At 38.8% G+C, this 23,295-nt stretch overlaps 1 protein-coding gene across 4 annotated transcripts in view; it reads right to left on the bottom strand.

Annotated features, from left to right (window-relative positions):
- Nucleotides 1-23,295, bottom strand: part of LOC122550039 (sickle tail protein-like) — a 710,262-nt gene that overhangs the window by 196,457 nt on the left and 490,510 nt on the right. For 3 of the 4 annotated variants that reach the window (XM_043690463.1, XM_043690464.1, XM_043690465.1), the window contains one exon: nucleotides 5,537-5,732. In XM_043690463.1, the coding sequence (XP_043546398.1) occupies nucleotides 5,537-5,732 (196 nt within the window). Of the gene's footprint in view, nucleotides 1-5,536; nucleotides 5,733-9,551; nucleotides 9,633-23,295 lie in introns of all 4 variants that reach the window. The other variant, XM_043690462.1, reaches the window with a different exon arrangement.

Genomic DNA, 23,295 nt, shown 5'->3' with positions numbered 1-23,295 from the left:
TCTCCCCAATATAGAGGAGGCCACATCGGGTGCAGCGGATGCAGTAAATGATGTGTGTGGAGGTGCAGGTGAATTTGTGGCGGATATGGAAGGATCCCTTGGGGCCTTGGAGGGAAGTAAGGGGGGGGGGGAAAAAGGTGTGAGCACAGGTTTTGCATTTGAAATCGCCAGACCAAATCTTCTTCGGACCTCTCCGCCCCCACCCCCACTCCAGCCTATCACCCTCACCTTAACCTCCTTCCACCTATCGCATTTCCAACACCCCTCCCCAAAGTCCCTCATCCCTACCTTTTATCTTAGCCTGCTTGCCACACTCTCCTCATTCCGGAAGGGCTCATGCCCGAAACGTCGATTCTCCAGCTTTGTATTTATTATGCCTTTCGTGGCCAATAAGAATGTTAAATTGTTGAGCCAAGAAATAGAAAAGACTTAGGAGTCTTAATAAACTCAGTGACAAAAGCTAATTTGACCAATTAAACCAATGCACAGTTAAACGACATAGTCAAAATAAAAGAAAACATTGGAAGGGCTATGATCAAATTGTATGGTTCTGTCAGATCATACCTTGAATGGTATGTCTCATTTGAGATTGTTGAAACACAAGGGATATGTTTCAATATGCAAGATGTTGCAGAGAGGAGCTGAGGTTGATCAATAATGTCAGAGGCCTGGTTTTTGAGGAAGCACTTGAATAAAAGTTTTAGCTGGAAAGATGGTGGCAATTCTCTTCAAATTTATAATATATAACTTTACTCTTCTGATCTTTTCTGCCATGTGGGCATTCATTGCCCATCCGTAATTGCTCATGAACTGAATAGCTTCCTAGGCCATCTAAGGGAACACTACAGAAATCTCTAATGGATCTAGAGTCACATGTAGGCCAGATCAGGTAAAAGTGGCAGTAAAAGGCATTAGTAAACATGCTTTTTTAAAAAAAAACTGTAATTAATAATCAGTTTAATGCTAGCTTGCAATTTCAGATTGTATTTATTCAATATTGCTCTAGGTGTCATGGTGGAATCTTGAACCAATGTCCTCAGATCATTGCCCTCCACCTCTGAATTATTAGTCCAGTGACAGTACCACTATTTCACCAATTGCCCTATTAAAAGTCCAAGACAAGGAGGCAAGTTTGAACTGACTTTAAATAACTAATGTTTAATCTTTAGGGCTATTATTAGGAAGTTCTTACTTAGTGCATGATCAGTATTCAGAGTTGGGCTTCTAGGTACTGGATTTATTTTGGATTTATTCAGTGTACGAGCATCACTAGCAAAGACAGCATTTGCTGATTGAGAATTGAAACTTCTGGAATGAGGGTCAGAGTTGACTTGGATAAAATATTGGCTTAAGGAAGACTTCTCTACCTCCTGATGCTGCCTGGCTTGCTGTGTTCTTCCAGCCCCCTGCCTGTCTATCATAGTAGATGAAAGCAAATAAAATAGTTATATCACCAGTTTCTGTTTGTAGATTTTACAGGTTTCAATAATAATAATTAAAAATGAAAAAACATCACCTGGCGCTCTCAAAGAAATGACACCAATGGGCTCAGTTTAACTGTCATACTATGGTTATACGTTTACATTCAATACACATTACTACCTTTTTTAAAAAATATATAGCTTTACCTACATTTTCTGATCCTTTCAAATTCTGAAGTTGAAGACACAGGAAATCAATGCCATAGCCATTGTTTTGGTGTTGTTTAGACATGTAAAGCTTATTCAAGCACCAAAATCTCAAAAGCTTATTATGTCATAAGACATTGCATTACCTAAAGAAAGTACTTCCTAATTTTACATCTTTTGAAAAGATGTTAAAATATGTATTTGCATTTTGTTGGACCATCTATTTGATATTAGCAAAAACAACTTCAGTTGGAGAAAATCTCCAAGTGCAGGTATTTATGCAATTTCAAAAGTATCCATAGTGAACTCTACAAATTGAGTGCCCCCAATATGAATTGCTCCATGACCGGAGATGTATGCTTTGATGACATGCCCCAAACACTGGAGTTGTGTTAAAACTATCTTCTGCCTGGTCACCTCTTTTCCCCTTTAATACATTCCTTAAAAACTTATTCTTTGATCAAATATCCAGTATCAAAATCATAAGTTGAGAGATTCAACTGACAAATTTTAAAGACGACTCAGCATTTATTCTCATTTTGCATACTGATGTACAGTGATTATCTTTATAATAGGCAATTAAATATTTGCACGTTTTCCTGCTCATCGTGTTAGCATTTCAACAACAGTAAATAGAAAGAGTCATGAAAGGATAAGTATTACATTATTACCTGGAAGCTACTAAAAACAGCATGGCATGAATCAGGCTCACTTCAAATACCACATCGGAATTAGATTTATTTTCAAATGATATTCGATAATGCTATGTAGCACTTTAGGATGTTTTACTACATTAAAATATGCTGAATGTTGCTGCTATTGAGGAAAAACTGCACATTAATCCCAAACATTTAAAAAATAGATTTTAAGACATTACTTCATACTTAGATTCTCTTCATACTTTTTAATTTTAGGAAAAATGTTGAGTTCATTCCCCCAGTGAGTAAGCCAATAATTCAGAAACAGTGAATTAGTGTCAAATCGGTATTAGACCGCATGCCCTAGGAATCAGGCCAAGACTAAACACACTTCACTCAGAATCCTTTAAGAATGAATCCTGTCTCACATACACTTTTTTTCAAAAAAAAAGAGATCCAGGCCTGAAAAATGACAAAAATACTGTAGCCACTAAACTAACCAATTTTCAAGAAAAGAGATTTTTTTTACCACATTTTTAATATCAACATGTATTAATTATTATCCTCGTAACAAGATATATTGCACCCTCAAATAACACTGAGATGTTTCAAGTTCTCTAATTGGGGCCAGAAATTGTGTTTCTCATCTGTATAGAGACATTGTTTGTTTTACCTCTGCATCCTTTCCCAGACCAAACTGCACGTTTTACTAGACAGCATCCCAAGGATGAAAGCCACAACTAATGCCTGTTGATTTCAAAATAAATAATAATCTCAATGTAATGGTGTAATCTAAAGACAGGCAACAATCTAGACTGAGTTTTCTAGACATGAAAATATTCTCTCTTCCATAGTTGCAAGCTCAGACTGCACAGAGGGTTGCCCAGGATAGAGGGGGGTTGGCGGCTGGGGTGGGGAGAATGGGAGTTCGGAGCAACATCAAAAACAAACAGGAGTGGAGCAACTGTCTGTCAAGCATGACCTATACTTTTATAAAGATCATGGCTGATCTACTCAGGTCTCAATTCCTCTTTCAGCCTAGCTCCTCATAGACCTCAATCCCTCGGTACTTCAAAAGGTTACAATTCCATGAGAGTTTGGGTTAAAAGCAACATTGCAGTTTAAATCACAGAGAGGTTGTGAGAAAACATATATCCTGAAATTGGATACTTCTCACTCACTTCAGAGTTGTTGGATTCAAAGCAATTCAGTTGAATGATCCCATCTGGAAAGTATCTGTTGACTTTTGCGTACTCACTGCCTCTAGTGAAACATGAAGCTACCCACCCAATTAAACGTTGGAAAATACCTTATGGGTTAATGTGATCTGCTAGCACACTTTTTTAATCTCCAAAGCTGGTTTCAAATCCAACTTAATTTTAAAGTTTAATTTCCCTACATTAGCTACAAAGAATTCAGATGAAATGAGCTTAGCACTTTAGCACCTTACTAAAAAAGGGAAAATTCATATATTCACATCTTGGTTCGAGCATCATTACCACAAATAGTTGGAAAGTTTTTGGAACACCACTTTTCTACATAGTACTTCTATAACAGGAGATTACCGGAGTCATGTCATTAAGTCTCTTGTTATATTTCCCAATAAAAGTCTGCATTTTAATGGAGACAACAGGAGTGTCACCTACTGGCTGGAGAGTTGACAAAAGCCCTGCATGTCTCTTTCAAGACAGGTACACCACATTAAGTGGCCTCTCCACTGCAACAAGAAAAACAAGGGTTTTTATATGACTATCCAATTCATCACCATGTTTATGTAACTTGGAAACAAGACAAACATAACCTCTGAACATTATACACTGTCAGAAGTAGCAGCATTTCATGTTAATCTACCTGCAGCCTTGCTCCTCAATCAGATAGAATTATTATCCTTTTGAATTAATCAGGATACTTGGGGGGTGGGGGGAGAAAGAGAGAGAGGAAGAGACCGTCTTATCTCATTAAAATGACCTCCCCCGCTTCAATTTCACCATAGGACAGGGATTTACTATTGACCAACAAATCTGTTTGTTCAGAAAGTCAAATAAAAAGAGATTAAGTACAACAATTAAACTTGAGAAATGAAGGTCAAAGGCATGTCACAGGTGTCAGTTACCAAGCTTTGCTGTTTTTAGCTCTCCAATGACATCTGACATAAATCAAAAAAGGTTTCACTCTGCATCAGTGTTACACAAGTGTCCTTCCTTCCTTCTCTAAGCAGCCTATATAAAACCCAACACTAAATTTTTCAGAAGGCAGGCAGGTTCATTGGGATAAAAATATAGTCAATTAAATAGGACATTCATGCTTAAAAGTGGAGTGCAAATTTAAGGCATGGAATGGCATGACCAGGAACAGGAACAGTGTAGCACAGTATGAAAATTCAAACTGGATGCAAAAATATTTTGCTATAAAAATTCTCAACTCATTATTACCCACTTTCCCAATTTGTATTTGGTAGTTTTGGTCCAACGTGTTGCTGCCACAACATGTTTGCTCTTTTAGTAAATACTGCAAATAATTAATTTTAATGACTTAAGAATAGGCAATGCCTTCAAAACCTATTACTATAACATACTAACATTAACATCTTTCTTTGATGATTACTTTCAATTGTTGCAATGGACAATACTAAGTCCTAACATTTCAGTTACATTCGGCTTAGATAGTCATAGATCTGTAGGGATATGGTTGAACATGTAAAAGGTAATTTTAAGATAATTTTGCAGGTCACAGCAATTATTCAGTCTTGAAATGGATTTTTCTTAATGGACTTCAAGCTTGCCAATATTAATTACAGAAGATATATTCATTTTAAATTATGGTAATACAATTGTTCAAGATTCACATAAAACCAAGCCAAGTTTTACCCACTTAAGATAATAGACCTCTCCAACTTGAATACCATTCACCTTAGAAGGCCTCATTAGCTTTCAAAGAGAAAAAAATGTTGGCATTTCTTTTCACAAAGTACTGTATAGCAGCACAGTAACATTACAGAACTTCTCAATTTGAAGTAAAGAAAACAATGGCATCCATCCATATAAGGTGCAGAATCCAAATTACACCCAATCAGCATTTTGCGCAACTTGCAAGGAATCTAGTAATACAGCACCCTGTTGGTTTAATCCTGACTTTATGTAACAAAGAATCATTGCAAACATGCAATACAATATTTTCGGCTGTCATGACGAACAGTGGTACATAATTCATCAAGTGGAATGGCAAATAAAAATGCACTACACAGAGCTTGATCAACAAAAGGAACCTTACCCAACGATCTGTCCTTTGTCTGATTAGTTGATCGAACAACTGGTAGACTTGCTCGCAAACGAGTCCCTCTGTTAAAGGTGTTTGACGCTTCTGGTTCCGCCATTGCCTCGAAGGAATCTGCTGAGGCGACAGAGAGATGTTCAGCCTGGTCCCCGAGACCAGGCTGGGAGCTTCTTAAATGTTTTGGGCTTCTACTCTGCAAGAAGATAAACAGGGATTTTTTTTTACATTACTATAAAAGTCATACCACAAAAGATCTTCATGTAACCAAAGTTCAGATTACAAACCTGAAAACAAGACAAGCGCAATTTCTGAATGGCATGCACTGTTAGAAGTAACAGCATTTCATGCTAATCAACCTGCAGCCATACTCTTTATTCAGATTCAATTGAAATATTTTTTGAATGGATACATTTTCACAATAGCCAGACAGCAACTTTGGCAAGGAATGTAGCAGAGTTCAGACCTTACACTAAAATCTGCAATAGCAAATCCATAATCCAGAAGTACCATTACTTAAAAACCAAATGCCCGTCCCCTTTACTGGGATGAATTGGTCTAATGAGTGAAAGGTGAATGTTATAAATACTAGGGAGTATGCTTAGACATTAGTCTATACTCCCCTGTAAGACTAATGCTTGATTGAGCATTTGAATTAACTTTATGAACCGTGAATCTCCAATCTAGGCAAAGGGTCGGTGTAGTGATTGAAATGAGGTCAGCCAGGTAGATCACATAGATTTAGATTAGATTAGATTACTTACAGTGTGGAAACAGGCCGTTCGGCCCAACAAGTCCACACCAACCTTCTGAAGAGCAACCCACCCATACCCATTCCCCTACACACCTAACACTACAGGCAATTTAGCATGGCCAATTCACTTAAACTGCACAATTTTGTACTGTGGGAGGAAACCGAAACAAACCCACGCAGACACGGGGAGAATGTGCAAACTCCTGAGGCGGGAATTGGGCAGTGGCAGTGAGAGGCAGCAATGCTAACCACTGTGCCACCGTGCCGCCCACATAGAATAGGAGTTCCCTGATTCAGGGTGTTAACTTGGTCCAATCAGGGAGATCTGGCTAACAGGGATAAACAGGAGCGTTCCTTGGGAGAAGGAGCACACAGTGTCCACCAACACCCTGGAGTTGTTCAGGGAGAGGTGGGCGCCACAGGGAGTGGAGTGCATTATTTCCCCCTCCAACTCTATTTTGATTTAGTCCCTACCCTCCCCTTCACTGTTTTGATCACACAGCATTGCCCTTTGATGTGAAGGGCAGTGCTTGTCACTGGCCACTCGGGAGTTTTCCTATCTTCCTGGTGGTGGAAATTGAATTTAAAAAAACAGGAGCGTCATACAGATGTATAAACCTGCTGTCTTTCACTGTCTCTCTCACCTGCACACACATCATGGGTGCTGGGGAAAATATACGCACTACCACTGTTAGGCGGTAGTGTGGGGGGGGTGACAAAAAAAAAGATATAATTAGGAGATTAAAAAAAAGAAATGTATAAACAGGAGTGTCAGATGTTCTACCCCTCTAGGAGCCGGCTCTAAGGTAGCAGGGGCAATGCACATGGAAGTGAAAGGTGACTTGGTGTTGGGATACTGGCCTTCGAGGAGTTATTTCAGATAGCAAGACTAAATAATAATGGAAAGACATATTTCTACAATCACAAGGCTTTGTTTTCCTGCTCTTTTCATCAAAAGAAACTGAACCATTAAAAAAGAATGGAATAATGAACTACTACATCTGGACATCTCTGAATGCCATTTTGAAAGCTGTTCAACAGATGGTGTGCATGTAGTGCAATTGACCTTGGCTATTATCTTGTTTCTCTATTTTCAGTAAACCATACAATCTCCACTGCCTCAAAGCGTGGCTGAAATAAAAGAAATTATAACAAGGATTATGTCCAACTATATAGTTGACGGAAAGGAACATCACGTGGATATGGGAATAATGAAGGTAAATATAAAATTGGCCAATCTGATTTTGTACAAAAAAGGTAAAGAATTAGAAATTGCAACATAAACCAGCTATGTACTTCTATACAACAGCAAAGAATATGCCAAGGAACTACATCAAAGGCCTGCATAACATTTCACATTTTAAATTCCCTGTCATGTAGTAAATAAATATCATAACCTGAGCTGGCACTTTTGGAAATCAATGTGCTATTCAGCAACTGCATGGACAATCAGATTATTTCTCACATTTAAATTAGTTCATGAAATTTTAAATTGTTCAATTATATTTTCATTATTGTTACACAGCTATTGTGTGTTCCCAAAATAGAGCTTTACAGCTTATTCATATAGGAATAACCTTTCTGAAGGGCAATTCTCTCCACCTTTTACCAGGACTTCAGTGCAAACGATTGTTGTTGCAGAGATTCACAACGGGATAAGAAGTGTACACTTTAAACAAACAGTCACACAACATCACAACATGACAAGTTCTCATTTAAAAGGGTACCTGCCTTGCTCTCAATTATTCTGTAAATACAACGGAGTCAGTGTGGCATGTTCAATCTGTTATGCTTAAGTAATAAATACCCACAACAGTACGCACAGAAGCAGATGATATACAGGTCTGAGATATTATAGGGGTATTATATAAATGCAAGTTGTTGCTAATAAACTTCAAGACACTTGTCTCAGTCATGAACTAACAAAGGGCCTATCATACTGGCAGTTTGGCATAAACGACCATTAGTTTTTTTTTGCTGATTTGTAGTGGGGTGGGGGTGGGGAAGAAAGAAATCAGGAATAGAAATTCCAAGCAACAGTATTTTTTATTCAGTATATAGCTCAGTTGACAATTACAGCCTTCAATTCATCACAACCATAGTTGGTGTTAGAAAGTGGACTGTTTAATCATTTCCTGTTCAAGATGATCAATGTTGGATACACATAATTGCATCCAACACAAACTGGGAATGGGAAAACCAATTTAAAATATCTTGCCTAGCATGTTACAAACTGTCATTCATTCATCCATCCAGTATTCGTAGAACCCTCAACTACTATTTGCGTCTAAGTAACTTTTAAAGAATGAAATGACTGTGAAAGATGATCATGTTGGTTCAAATAATAACTACAGATTCTAACTGTAAGTTTCACCTGTATGAAAGAAATTGAAGGGGACAGAACAATGATTCAACTGATCTGCTTATAATACATTGCCAAGAAACAATGGCTATTGAAACGAAAATATGGATAGCTCTTAAAACAAATTTTAAAAGTCACTCAAAATCTAACTACTCCTGCGGCTAATCCCCAAAGCAGCAAGCATGTTTAACTCTCACATGCATCTCAACACAAAAATCAGATCACTCATGAGTCATATCATCCATGTTTAGTAGGTTAAATTAGTTAGGACTAAAAAGAGAAAACATAACACTCCTCCTGGATTTGAATTATAGTTTGGAACTACAAAAGGAAGTAAAGATGTGTCAGTCTAAAATATAATATTCCCTGTTTTGGTTCAAAATATACACTTGGCTCCCCCCCTTCCACGCCATTGCTCAAATGACAACACTACGTTGGTGACAAATTTCCTCCAGACCTTGGCTGCTGGTTAGAGCACCAGCATCAGACAATTCCTTCCCATCTTTCAGACTACCACTCAGGGTAATGCCTAGTCCCCATACGGAATGCTAAGCTGACAGCCCAGTTGGAATTTGAGAAATCCACAGGTACAAATCCAAAACTTCTAATCCATGCAAGTTAGTGTCCCAAAGTTAACTGTTTTATCCTTACGTCCAGTTTTAAAACTGAAGTGTTTCAATTTATTTTGCAAAATAAAATCAGACCATTGGAGGCTGTAAGTTAAATTGCCAGACATTAATGTAATCCTGTGGAGCTTACATCAGTCGTTAGGCTCCAATCAGACAAGCAGACAGTTCCAACCCAAAGTGCAATTGTTTTGACAATTTTAAACTGTGTTAGGAGATGCAGGCACACTTACTGTCAACTGAAAGCAAAAAAAAAGGAAATGAAATACTAACTCGCTGAGATATCTCAATTTTCATCAAGAATGTTTGCATATCAAGCTCTGACTGAAGAGAGGCCAACATGCATTGCAAAGTCTGTGATTGACAAAAAGAATAAAAATGAGGGTTAGGCAGAAAAACATTTCTAAAATTAAATCTGAGAAATGAATCCTGTATAAGTGATTTTAAAAATGTAAAATGTAACAAATGCAGAGTGCTTCACATCAGCTTTTTGTACAGCACTTACCTACACACAGTCTCGACTTTTATAAAATTTAAATTCACAACCAAAATACTAAAGTTTTTGTATTGCATTATCAATTCTATTAATTGAACAGGTGAGCACAGAATGTGCTATATTGAATAAAAACACAAAATGGAACCAAATGCAAAAGTACAAAAATGGAATCAAGAAAGTTATTTTCCCTGAAATACAATCAGAAACTTTTAGGAAATGACATTTCAATATAGAGATGGGCACAACAAACAAAAACTCTCCTTTTGACAATAAGAATTAAAGTTATCCAGCAGAACAGATATTTAAATAAGACATACTCTTCCAGGTCACAAGTCTGTATAAGGAAAATTTAATAAAGCAACAAAATTTCAACACATACTTTTGCAAACTGATGGTTAAGTCAATTAATACAGTGTCTGTGCATGAATAACAAGTTTCCATCAAAATATTACAACAATGACTTTCATGGGAAAAGATATTATTTATATAATTCAGCCTGCATAAGCTTGCACACTTAAAACATATGGTCTATGAACTTTGAATCATGTTTGCATAAAATTAAATAGATGCCTGCAAAAGTCTTTTCTTGAGAACTTTTTCCTCAATGAGAATGATGTCAAGTTCTGAACAGTGTATGGATGACAAATACAGCAAAGTAACCTTCAGCATGTGATGCGGACTGTCTTTCAAAATGCATTCACTTGGTTAATCATCCTACCTGCCTTGAGAACGTGATGATCTTTGTTCTAAAGCTGGATATAACCGAACAACTTGCTCAGCCTCAGCGGGCAGTAAAAAGCCAAACAAATTTGATTTGATTTATTGTTATCACATGTACTGAGATACAGTGAAAAGAATTGTTTTGCATTCTAACCATACAAATCATACCTTACATAAATACATAGGGTAATAGAACAGAATGTAGGATATAGTGCTATAGCTAGAGAGCAGGTCTACTCCAATAAAGGAGGTCTGTTCACAAGTCTGAAAACAGATGGGAAGAAGCTGTTCTTGAATCTCTCAGTTGAACATATTCATGTGGAACTCTACAAGCCTGCAGTCTTTCACATGTTAACAAAATAAGTCATGTATACCCTCCATATGTAGTCTGGTTTAAGTATATAGTCCAGTTGATGCAACATTTTTTTGTCACTTCACACCAGAAATATCAGTTTTATATAAAAAAAAAGCAATTTAAAAAACAAACGATGCAAATGTATAGTTAACCAAAAACAAAAAAAATGCCAGAGATCACAACAGGTCAGGCAGCATTCTATGGAGAAAAGCAAGCTAATGTTTCAAGACTTAATTACTCTTCTTCAGAGCTGTGATCTCCAGCGTTTTTGGTTTTCATTCAGATTCCAGCACGTGTAATAATGTGCACCTGCATAGTTAACTAGTTGGGTTTCTGATCAATTAGCATAACCACTCAACTACCATACCACTTTCAACATCATGCTCTTTAGAGGATGATAAGCTCTGACTCAACTTAATTACACATTTCTTTAAATGCAATACATTAAGAATAGGAGTGGACAATTCACCCCATGAGTCTGCTCTGCCATTTAATTAGTTCACAGCTGATTAATATCACAAATCTACCTATTACCTTGACATCCAGCAAAAAGAAAGAACTTAGCCTTAAAATGTCAGAGCAAATTTCTTGGCAATTGCACAAATTTCATCATTCAGGATACTTCTAATCATTCCTGTTTGTGCATGTTTGTCAGATGAGAGTAATTCGAAGAAACTTGTGAATAGATCAACTGAAAACTTGTTTAAAAATTGATTCAGTATAAAATAACCCAGCAATGTATTTTTGTATTGAAATGGCAGGCAGGAAAAGCCCATCTAATCCATTTCCTTGCCTGCTGTACACCTGTGATGGACAGAACAAACAACCAGTCACCGCCATCACTGCCCCATTCCTCCCCCCACCCCCCCCCCCCCCTGCCAGTTCTCATACCATCTGCCAGGAGAGACAAAAGAAAAACCCAAAGTCAACATTCATTTGCTTGCAGAATGTTTGCACAACATAGGGACATTAGCAAAAGAATTGTGTTATTATGGTTAACAACAGAATCAGAGCTACATGACAGGTAGAATAATCTGCAAGTACAGGATGTTCATAATGCTACAGTACTTTTGTCAGATATGCAAACAAACAATGCATGGTTTCATAATATAAAAATGGCGGATAAATCATCAGGAGCTGATGTAATGTATCCCAGAAAGTCATGGGAAGTAAAGGAGGAAATTACGAGACCCCTCACAGAAATATTTGCACTATAGATGAGGTGTCCGATAACTGGAGGGTGGCTAATGTTATAGCTTTAAGTATGACTGCAAAGAGAAACTGGAGAACTGTAGACCTACGAGTCTGACTGGCTATGGGTAAATTGAGAGAGGTGATTATAAAAGATAGCATTTACGGACATTTAGACAGGCAAAAATTGATTAGGGATAGTCAGCATAGTTTTTGGTAAGGAAAATCATGTCTTACAAATTTGATTGAGTTTGTGAGGAAGTTACCAAAAAAGATTGATGATGGCAGAGCAGAAGATGTTGTTTATTGGATTTTAGTAATGCCTTAGACAAGGTTCTGCATGTTAGTTTAATTACTAAAGTTGAGTCAAATTGGATTCAGGGTGAGCTTGCCAATTGGATACATAATTGGCTTAACGACAGAAGACCGTAATGGTGGGGGATTGCTTTTCAGACTGGGGGCCTGTGACCAGCAATATTCCACAGCGACTGGTTCTGGGTCCACTTTTGTTTCTCATTTATATAAATGATGTGGATGAGAACACAGAAGTCATGGTTTGCAAGTGTGCAGATGGCAAGGTATAGTAGACAGTGAAGAAGATTTAAGAATACAGAGGGATCTTGATTAAGTGGGTCAATAGATTAAAAAAAGGCAGATAAAATTTAATCTAGATAAATGCAAAGCAATGCATTTTGACAAATAAACAAGGGTAGAGCTTATACAATTAATGGTAGAGCCTTTGGTAATCTTGTAGAACAGAGGGAGTAGGGGTGTAGGTGCATAATACTTTGAAGTTTCCATCACATTTAGACAAGGTGGTTAAAAAGGAATTTGGCACAGCTGCCTTCATTGCCCAGTCCTTTGAGTACAGTTGTGAAAGTCATGTTAAGGTTGTACAGGACATTGGTGAGGCCTCTTCTGGAATACTGTGTCCAGTTCTGGTTGCCCAGTTATAGGAAGGATATTATCAAGCTGCAGAGGGTTTAGAAGAGACTTACCAAGATGCTGCCGGGTATGGAAAGTTTAAGTTATAAAGAAATGTTGGATAGGCTGGGACTTTTTCCACTGGAGAGTAGGAGGTTGAGAGGCAACCTTATTAGAAGTTTATAAAATAATGAGAGGTATAGATAGAGTTGAAGGTGAGAGGAGAGAGATTTAACTTTGCTTGTTGTCTGTATGGGGTCTTTCAAGTTCATTAGCTGCTGTTTTAGTGTGTTTGGTGAGTTTGTGGGCTACCATGATGCCAAGAGGTCTGAGTAGTTTGGCAATCATTTCTGAGATGTCTTTGATGTAGGGGGAAAGTGGCTAGGGTTTCTGGATGCATTTTGTCTGCTTGTTGAGGTTTGCTGCCAAGATATTGGTGGATTGTGCGCTCATTGGGTACCCGTTCTTTTTGAATATGCTGTATAGGTGATTTGCCTCTGCTCTTTGTAGTTCCTCTGTGCTGCAGTGTGTGGTGGCTCATTGAAATAATGGTCTAATGCAGCTTTATTTGTGGATATTGGGATGATTGCTTCTGTAGTTCAGTATTTGGTCCAAGTGTTGTTTTCCTGTAGATGCTGGTTTGAAGTTCCCCATTGGCTGTTCGCTCTACTGTGACATCTAGGAATGGCAGCGTATTGTTGGTTTCCTCTTTAGAAAATTTTATGCCAATAAAGGATATTATTGATGGTCCTGAAGGTTTCCTCTAATTTGTTTTGTTTAATGACAACAAAAGTTTTATCAACATAGCAAACCCAAAGTTTGGATGGTTGGCAGAGCTGTTTGTTAGAGTCTCTGTCTTAATGCTTCTGCTAAGAACCCTGATAATCGGTGATCCCATGGGTGTTCTGTTGGTTTGTCTGTAGGTTTTGTTGTTGAAGGTGAAGTGGGTAGTAAGGCATAAGTACACTAGCTTGAAGATATTGTCCTTGCTGATAAAGTTGGTGGTGTTTGGTGTATGTGTCTTTGGTTCAAGTGTTTTAGTCTTTGGTGTAGCTCTTTGGCTAAGCTGAACATTGGTGCTCCAGGTAGTGAGACTATGGGTCTGAGGGGGGCTCCTGGTTTCTGAATTTTGGGTAATCCATAGAAGCGTGGTGTGTTGGATCTGTCTAATTCCATTTTTGGGAAGCCTATCTTATTTATTTTGAGTAGGGCTGTAATTTAGTTACCTAGCTGTGGGGTCAAGTCTATCATCACCTGTTGGTAAATGTTCATATCTGCAAGCAGTGCATTTGCTTTCTCAATGTAGTCTCTTTGGTTTAAAATAGTTGTCAAGTTTCCTTTGTTCGCAGGTAGGATAACAATGTTTTTATCTTATTTGAGTCCTTCTAGTGCTTTCCTTTGTCTGGAGTGTGTTTCCTTCCTTTTTACTGGGTCTGTTGTCTGTTGTCACTCACTCACTCACTCAGGGATCCATCTCCAGATATCGTTTCTCCTCCTCCCCCAACCCCATCTCTTCACTGGCATAAACACACACCATTTCCCTGCTGCCTTCAGTTCTGAAGTAGAGCACTGGATCGAAACATTAACTTTCTCCACAGATGCTGGGTTTCTCCAATTTGTTTTTCTAAAAACAGATCTCAAATAACGAATTCACTACATTGAAAATAATACAGCACTTAAATGATGTTTGATGGTGTGAATACACATTACACTCACATTTCACAATGTTCCAGACTCCACTGCAGGATTCCAATTCATTGCCAGACTTATAATTCTGGTGTGCTTTCAAGAGGTTTCCAGAACACTACATCGCTAGTCACAACATGCAAATGAGGAGCAGAGATAAGTCATTTGGCCCTTTGAGACATTCAAAAGCATCATGGCTGACCTGTTGACTTTCAAAATTCACAGTCTCATTTATCTCTGATAACCTTTGATTCTTCTGCCTAACAAGAATCTAGCTCAGCATTGAAAATATTCAATTACCCTGCTTCCACTGCCTTCAGAGGCAGAGTACAGAGGAACCTCAATTATCCAAATTTCTGATTACCCAAAGCTGATCTCAAGGTCCCGATGGAAACACCTCTTCGATATAATGTTTCTAACACTGATTGCACTTTTTTGTTTACAATGATTTCTGCTTCCTGAAATGCTGCTGAGAACAGTCCTGGACATCGATGGGAACTCAGGCACCATCTCCAAATGTCAGACTACCTGTCCCCCCCTCTCTCCCCACACTTTCCATGGACTTCTACACAGGGGTTTACCCTAAACCACCCCTCCGCAGATAATCTCGCTAACATAATCTTGTGCAGGGCAAAGGTGGAAGTTGTCAAAAAGTTCAAGTAAAAAAAGTGTGTCTGTGTGTGTTATTTTGAGACTCTCCGCTCAAAAGGCAGCAGCCATCTCACAGTTGGTGTCCAATGCGGGAAGGCCGGGGGGGGGGGCTGGCAGCGGGAGCACACGGGGAGCAGGGTTGGACATATTGCGGGCAGACTCCATTCAAGCTGTGGTCTCTACTTATATTTGGATGCGTTTGGAGATTCCTCTGTTGTATCATAGCTTTTCTTGTGCAAGAATCACTCAGACTCGCTGTTAGCGCTCACACATTCTTACTGTCTACTCTAGTATCCCATTCCATCTGTCCATGGATCTCACTTCTTGACCATCATCTTGAATATTTACCCAATGTTTAAATTACCAATAACATTTCTTGGTACTCTCATCCCTCCATGTTCTTGACCCTTATGAAATATATATCCCATGTCCCAATTTAGGCAAATGGCCTTTGGGCAATGATAGCCCTTTCTATGCATTATGACAACTCAGCCAGTCAGTCTGTGATCCATTGTACAGAGAGTCTCAGAATCTGAATAGCTGGTAGGAGGCAGAGTTTGTAAGCAATCTCAATTAACCAAGAGAAACAGTTTAATTACCATGTTGGATAATTACTATCTAACCATCACATCCTATTAAAAAGTGCAGTTAAAAAAAATGGAATAAACATAATCCCCTCTCAGGCAGGGATCAATCACCAGCATAGATGATCATTTGCAATCTTTCCCAAAGACTAATTGTTAGGGCAAGTGTTCCTAAAACATTAATCATGACCTCTGATGGTATTTCAGGATGCGATTTTGCAGTCAAGAGTTCCAAGGCAATGACAGCTGCCAAACAGATCAGACTGCACGTTAACAATGGTGAGGTTCCTTTAAATCCTAGTGTTTCTTTCTAATGGAAGGCATGTCTTACATGGACAGAACTTTCAAGACTGATTGCAGTCATGAAAAGGGAGATACTTGTTTCAAAATAAAACATCTGCAATTTAAACAATTTCTACCCTGCTAAAGGTCTCTGTTTCCACTGACATCCCATATTTAGCAACTGAAGCAATTCTGACCACGTCCTCCATCTCCACACATCCCTTTCCTGAAGTCACATGAAGACTGTATCCTCTAATCACCTGAAACAAATCCAACTGCCTGTGCCAGTGCAGTCATTAACTTGCAATTTGATTGATCTAGTAAGATTTTATGCATCATTTCATCCATCACATTACTCTTTGTGAATATTACAACAGAAAGTCTTTTCATGAAGTGAATTTTAAAACTGCAATGTTCATGTTTTCACAGGTCTCTGAACTTGCCATTAGTAAATTTCCCCTCCATGAGTAAGAAACTCAATCTGGACTCAATCCATTGTTCCATTACTTTATTGACGATCACCCTTTTCACCCTTACCATGTTTTGCTGTGGAAAGACTAAATTTTGTTGCAACTTTTTAAAGTGTAAAGTGAAAACATTTGTATTCCACACCATTAGATCAATGACAATGCCTTCATTCAACACATTTCCATTGGAAGCCTTACAGTAGGAGATGGCCACGTCCCCTAATCATTGTTACATTGAGATTAATGCAAAATGTGAACTAAGATAGACCTTCTTTAAACTTCTTAAATTTTCTAAGTTTAGGCAGCACAGCCTTAAGATTGTGTGTAAGAGCACTTCTAGGTGTAAAAACAATGGCACGATTTGTTTTTCCCCACCACCAAATCACACTGATACTTTTCAGTTATTATCCATGATCACTAAAATCACCTGTGCTTCACATTCTGACAAGGGCAAATGTAGATTTTTTTTAAATTAACCTGCTCAGATATGTTACAACAATGCTGCTAAAAACCCTCATCTAGTCCTTGGTCACATCCAGGCTCTACAGATCCAGTACTGTGCTGACCAATCTCCCATCTTCAAACCTCCAAACTGGAGGTCATCAAAAATACCCTGCCTACATCTTAATCATAGCAAGTCCCATTTTACCCTGTGCTTGCTATCTGCCGTGGCTCAACAATTGAGACATTGCTGAACTGTAAGGCAGGTGCAGAGTGGTTAACAAAAGGAATCAACAAATACAGGGTAACCAGGAAAAAAAAGTTGTCGGGGTCACAGACAGATCAACCAAAATCTTATTGAACAGCAGAACAGGCTCAAGGGATCAAATATCCTGTTCCTAGCTTGTGTGTGTTCAAGTGTCAAGTGTCTGTCTTTTGAAATAAAAAATTATCCAGAATAAGTTCAAAAGATCCAAACTTGTTATTGATATACTTAACTGATACATACATCAGTAAAATGTTTGAATAAAGTGCCCTTATGTATCTAGTGGAAATCTATAATATTCATTTCATGATTGTTTTCCTTTAATTCATTAAGGATTACATTATATACACATTAGAAAATCTGAAAAATAATCACATCTGGAAATGTTGAGTTTGCACTGTAACAGATGAGCATTTATTAAACTCCAAATGTTACTAAGAAAACAAACAACTTCACACTAAGAATGAAACAATATTATTTCAAAGTGGCAGACTTCTAATTCAGAAAAGTCTCTGAAATTAATGGTAATGTTAACAAATACAAGTGTATTAACTGCACAAGCAAAAACTGAACATACTGGAAATCATTGGAGTAAGAAAATGTGAAATACATATTGAGATAGAAGCAATTTTACAGTTCTGCCCAACATCACAAGTCCCTGTATTTCTAATCAGCGTGCTGCATCTTAGTGACATATTTGAGGTGCCAAGATTTTCCACATGCCTGCAGACAATATTCAGATCCTCCTCTTCATCACTTCTTGCTCATTTCACTCCAAAAAGTCACGATGCTTTACTGACATGCCTTACTGGACAAGTAGAAGTTTCTGCTAATTAAATATTGGGAAGACTGATTTTTTTCAGTCCACATCAGAAACTCATTTCCACAGCTCTTGAAACGGAGGATTAATCAGGCTATTTACAATCTTGGTAGTATTATATCTGACTTTGCAGAGGTCCTGACTACATACCTGTGAGGAACTGCCCTGTCTCAAAACACTTGTTGCTCTCATTTATACCTTTGCTCATCAACTTTACTTCTGGCTGATCAGAGCCAGTCTTCAAGTTATGATTGTCCAAACCTCCACTGTTAAATCTTTTTTAAAATTCTTTCATGGGTGTTGTTGGTTAGACTAGCATTTGTTCCCATACCTATTTGCCTTGAGGCCTTCAGTGGCCTTCTTGAACTGCTGCAGTCCATGTGCTGTAATGCCATTACCAAGTGACACAGAAGGAACAGCAATAGATTTCCAAGCCAGGTGAATGGCCAGAATGGGAAATAAACAGATGGTGGTGTTGCCATGTATCTGCTGCCTTTGTCTTAAATGGTAGCAGTTGAGTTGGAACGCTATCTAAAAAGCTCTTTGGTGAATGTCTGCAGTGAATTCACAGACAGCACATTAATATTTTAATTCTCACTAAGTTTCACATTCCTATTACTCCCACGATCGCTTACGTACATGGGTTTTCAGTCAAGCAGCACCTAATTTGACAAAGTATCTGCGTTGAGGAGTGTGGTGCTGGAAAAGCACAGCTAGTCATGCAGCATCTGAGGAGGAGAATTGACATTTCGAGCATAATCCCTTCAATATTCCTGATGAGTTTATGCCCAAAACACCAATTCTCCTGCTCCTCAGATGCTGTCTGACCAGCTGTGCTTTTCCAGCACCACACTCTTCAACTCTGATCTCCAGCACCTGCAGTCCTCACTTTCTCCAAAGTATCTGTGTTGCCAAATCCAAAAGTGCCAGGATTTGTTAAATCATTTTTAGATAAAAAAAGGTAATATAAATGTAATTCAGATGAACTAAAAAAAAATCCACTGGTGACAAGCGGGTGCGTGTGTGGTAGGGAAGCAGGGAAAGGCATGCAGTAGCTTGAGTTAGAAATTGTGAACAGGGACTGGGAGATGGGCTAATTTGTGCTTCCTCTCAAATCTTACAAAATTCACAACTTCCACTCCAGAATGTTTGACCTTCATGTGAAACAGTCTCCAGTGGTCCTTTTCAAGAAAGCTGGATTAGTCATCATTAGTTGGCACAAAGGGACCGACCAGATACAGCACATAGCCTGTACCACAGAAATCCAAATAGGATTCAAAGCATGGCATAGAATTCATTTAAATATGGAAAGGTGTCTACTGTACATAGTGTTCATTTTTAAAAGTCAGCATGAAAATTGTGTCACAAACATTGGGCTTCCACGGTGCCCTAATTGCTAATCTTCCCCTGGTAGGTGCATTCAGCCAGTATCCAGTATCCCATAAGTATCATTGAAAGCAGACTGTTGAATAAAACTTCATTGTTTACAGTGCTGAAAAAAACTGGTTCTTCCTTTGGTAACTTTACTTGTTGCTGTCTCAGACAAGTGTTTTGACTACAAAAAAAATCGTCAGTGCAGATTAATGAGGTTCTCCTGGCTCGCATGCGCCAGTGTTCTGAAATAGACTTACCAAACAAAGATGCCAGAGAGAAAAAAAAAGTCACAAGAAAGAGAAAAAGGGCACAAAACAAGAACACACTGCCCAAATGGCCCACATTTGTAATTATACAAGACCCCTTTCATCCTTCATTTAATTCTAACGTATACTTCAATCTGCATAGCTTTCACTTCAGTCTAAATAGGATATCAACCTGGAAGAAGTAAATTCAATATTCTAAATTGCTCTGCATAAAGGATGTTGTACAAAGGCTTCAAGAGTCTGGAGAAACCTTATGTCGTCGTCATGGGGCTGCAAATCACTGAACATAAACAGCATACAAGAGGCAATAATTGTTTTTTTTTACATATCAAGACTTAGCAATGGAGTTATGAAAGTCTGTATTTTCTTGGCTTGAATAACAAATACAAAGTTTTATTCAGCAGCTAAAGTTTAAAAATTGAATAAAGATTATGAATTTGATGGTACAGTTTTGAATTTGATGCAAAACTACTTTGAATGCAGAAAAGTTGATATAAACAACATTATGGCAACATCTTCACAAGTCTTCACTGGAGCTTATTGAGTGAAGACATCAAAAAGTTCTACACACAATTCTTTTGGAAACAAAATATCTTCATTCATCTCTATTAAGATATTGTATTGATCAAGGAACAACAAGCTTTACTCCGAAAACAGCTGAAACATTTAAACAGTTTTCAGTCCTCGCATTGCAATGCTTTTATTTGATCATTGGTTGTAGGAATCTCTGGCTAGGCCAACATTTATTGTCCATTATTAATTACCCTTGAAATTGGTGGGTAGCTACGGCACAGCTAGCAGACAGCAGGGAATCCCTCTGTAGTTAGTACAGTTGGTCTAGCTTCCTTTCTTGAAGATGGTCACAATTATGGAATCTTGGAGGTATGGAAGCAGGCTGTATTTTGTCCAGCTGAGGTTATACATATATTCCAAGCGTGCTTCTCTGCCATATTTTAAATATTCCAGCAGGGATTCCATCTGTGCTGGTAACCTTCTTGGTTGTCTGCTGCTGCCAGGTGGCCTTTTCCACATCCTGCTGGGATAGGGTCGTGTGGAGCTGGCGACAAGTAATGTAGTGAGGGAGGTGTTGGAGAGCACCCACATAAACGGCTGATTCTTGACTGTGGCGATCTTTAACATGCCCCCTCCCTGCTTTTGACAACTCCACTCTGTTCTTATCTCTCAGTGGAGTAGGTCCTTGGATAGTTCAGCTATAAACAGACTTAATGTGGGGAGATTAAAAAAAAAACAAAAAGAGAAAAAGACTCATGTCATGGCTGTTGGCCAGTTTCTGGATTTTGTGCGATCTCCATCCACCATCTGTTCTTTAGGTCAATGAGTTTCATTGGATCTTGATACTTGTCTGGAACCTGTTTTCCTTCCTTTGCATGGGAAGGTCATTGTGAGAAATCTTAATCACCCCTCAGTGGCCAAAAAGATTCCTCTTGGAGTTGCAATGCAGATTGAGTAGACATTACCTTCATAACAAGATAAGCCAAGCCAAGCCAAATCCGCGCAGAGAGCAGTAGCAATCTACATGGTTTTATTAGATCAAAGGAGGCCAATGTCAACTAGGAGGAACTATGGACCACTTACCTCAATTTTGGCTGCTTGTAGAAATAAGTCACAGTCTGTGCAATAGCATGCAAATTAGGATCCCTATCAATTCGTCCACCATTGACACTGAATGCAAAACTGGAATCAAACAAGACTGGGTCATCAAACCTCTCCTGCAAAATTCCTTGTTGCAAATTTCCATACTATGCCCATAATGATTCCTGCTGGATGGAATTGGTCTACACGATGTGGGAAGCTATTCAAACTGCACTGCCTCCAGTCCAGAACCAAGATCATCCCAACCTCAGTCATCATGTTGTAATGTGCAGATAACACTTGCGTGCGCACACCATGGCAGAAACACAGTCAACACATTCACAACTGTATAATACAGAATGCTAAACAAACATCCAGGAAACAAAAAAAAAGTCTATCAGGCTATTCTCATTGCACCTCAGCTACCAAAATCAGCTGGCATCAATCTAGGCACCAGAAAAGACAACAATGAACAGCCCCATCGATCCTGCAAAGTTGTCCTCACTGGCATCTGGGGGCTCATACCAAATTGGGAGAGATGTCTCACAGACCAGCTAAGCAACAGCTCGACAGTCATACTCATGGAAATATTCCTTACAGACAATATTTCATATCCAGGGATAATGATGGTGGTGTCTATCTTATCACAGGTGGCAGGATGGACCCAACAGAGATACATCCCAGTCAGGAGGGAATTGCCGTGGGAGACCTCAACTTTGACTCTAGATCAATCTGGTCAGGTCCTTAAGGATATAACTGCTACAGTCAGTGACAGGTAGTGAGAAAATCAAAGCGAAAAACATACCTGACCTCACCTTTACCATTCTGCCAGCCATTGATACATTTCACCATGACAACATTGATAAGAACGACCATCTCAGTCCTTGTGAATATGAAGGCCCACTTTTACATTGAGAATAACATCAATCATGTTATGTAGTACTATTATAATACCAAAATGTGATAGACTTCAAACAGATCTAGCAACTCAGTCTGGGCATCAACACCACTAGATTTGTACTCCAGCATGATTTGCAATGCCATGGCCCAGCATATCCCACATTCAACCTTCACCATCAAGCAAGGAGCTCAACCCTGGTTCAATGGAAAGAGCAGGACAGCATATAAGCAGTAGTATCAAGCATACATAAAAAATGAAGAGTCAACCCAGTGAAGCTACCAAACAGGCCTAGTTGCATGACAAAAGGATAAGTAGTAGACTTAGATAGACACAGTTAAACAAACAATCTTACAAACAACAGATTAGATCCAAGTTGTGCAGTCCTGCCTCATCCAATCAAGAATAGTGGTGGACAATTAAAGCAGCTGATTGGAGGATGTGGCTCCACAAACATCCTCATCCTCAAATGATGAAAACATCCAAGACATCAGCACAAGACATAAGGCTGAAACATTCATTGCAATCTTCAGCCAGAAGTGCCGCGTGGATGATCCCTCTTGGCTCCTCCAAAGGTCCCTAGCATTACAGATACCAGTCTTCACTCCATGCGATATCAAGAAAAGGTTGGAGGCACTGGATACTGCAAACACTATACACCCTGACAACATTCCAACAGGAGTACTAAAGATTTGTGCTCCAGAGCTTGCTGCACTTCTAGGCAAATTGTTCCACTACAGTTACAACACTGGCATCTACCTTACAATGTGGAATATTTCCCAGCTAAATCCTGTCCACAAAAAAAAGGACAAATCCAATCTGGCCAGTTACCGCCCCAATTACTTTGACCATCAGTAAAGTGGTGAAAGGTGTCAGGAACAGTGCTGAGCAGCATCTACTCAGCAATATGCTCTCAGAGACACCCAGTTTGGGTTCTGCCATGGTCACTCAGCTCCTGACTCCATTGTTGCCTTGGTTGAAGAGAGAGAGAGAGAAAGCGAGGG

This window comes from Chiloscyllium plagiosum, chromosome 5 (assembly GCF_004010195.1).
Source record: "Chiloscyllium plagiosum isolate BGI_BamShark_2017 chromosome 5, ASM401019v2, whole genome shotgun sequence".
Taxonomy (NCBI): domain Eukaryota; kingdom Metazoa; phylum Chordata; class Chondrichthyes; order Orectolobiformes; family Hemiscylliidae; genus Chiloscyllium; species Chiloscyllium plagiosum.
This window is presented reverse-complemented; position numbering and strand designations above follow the sequence as displayed.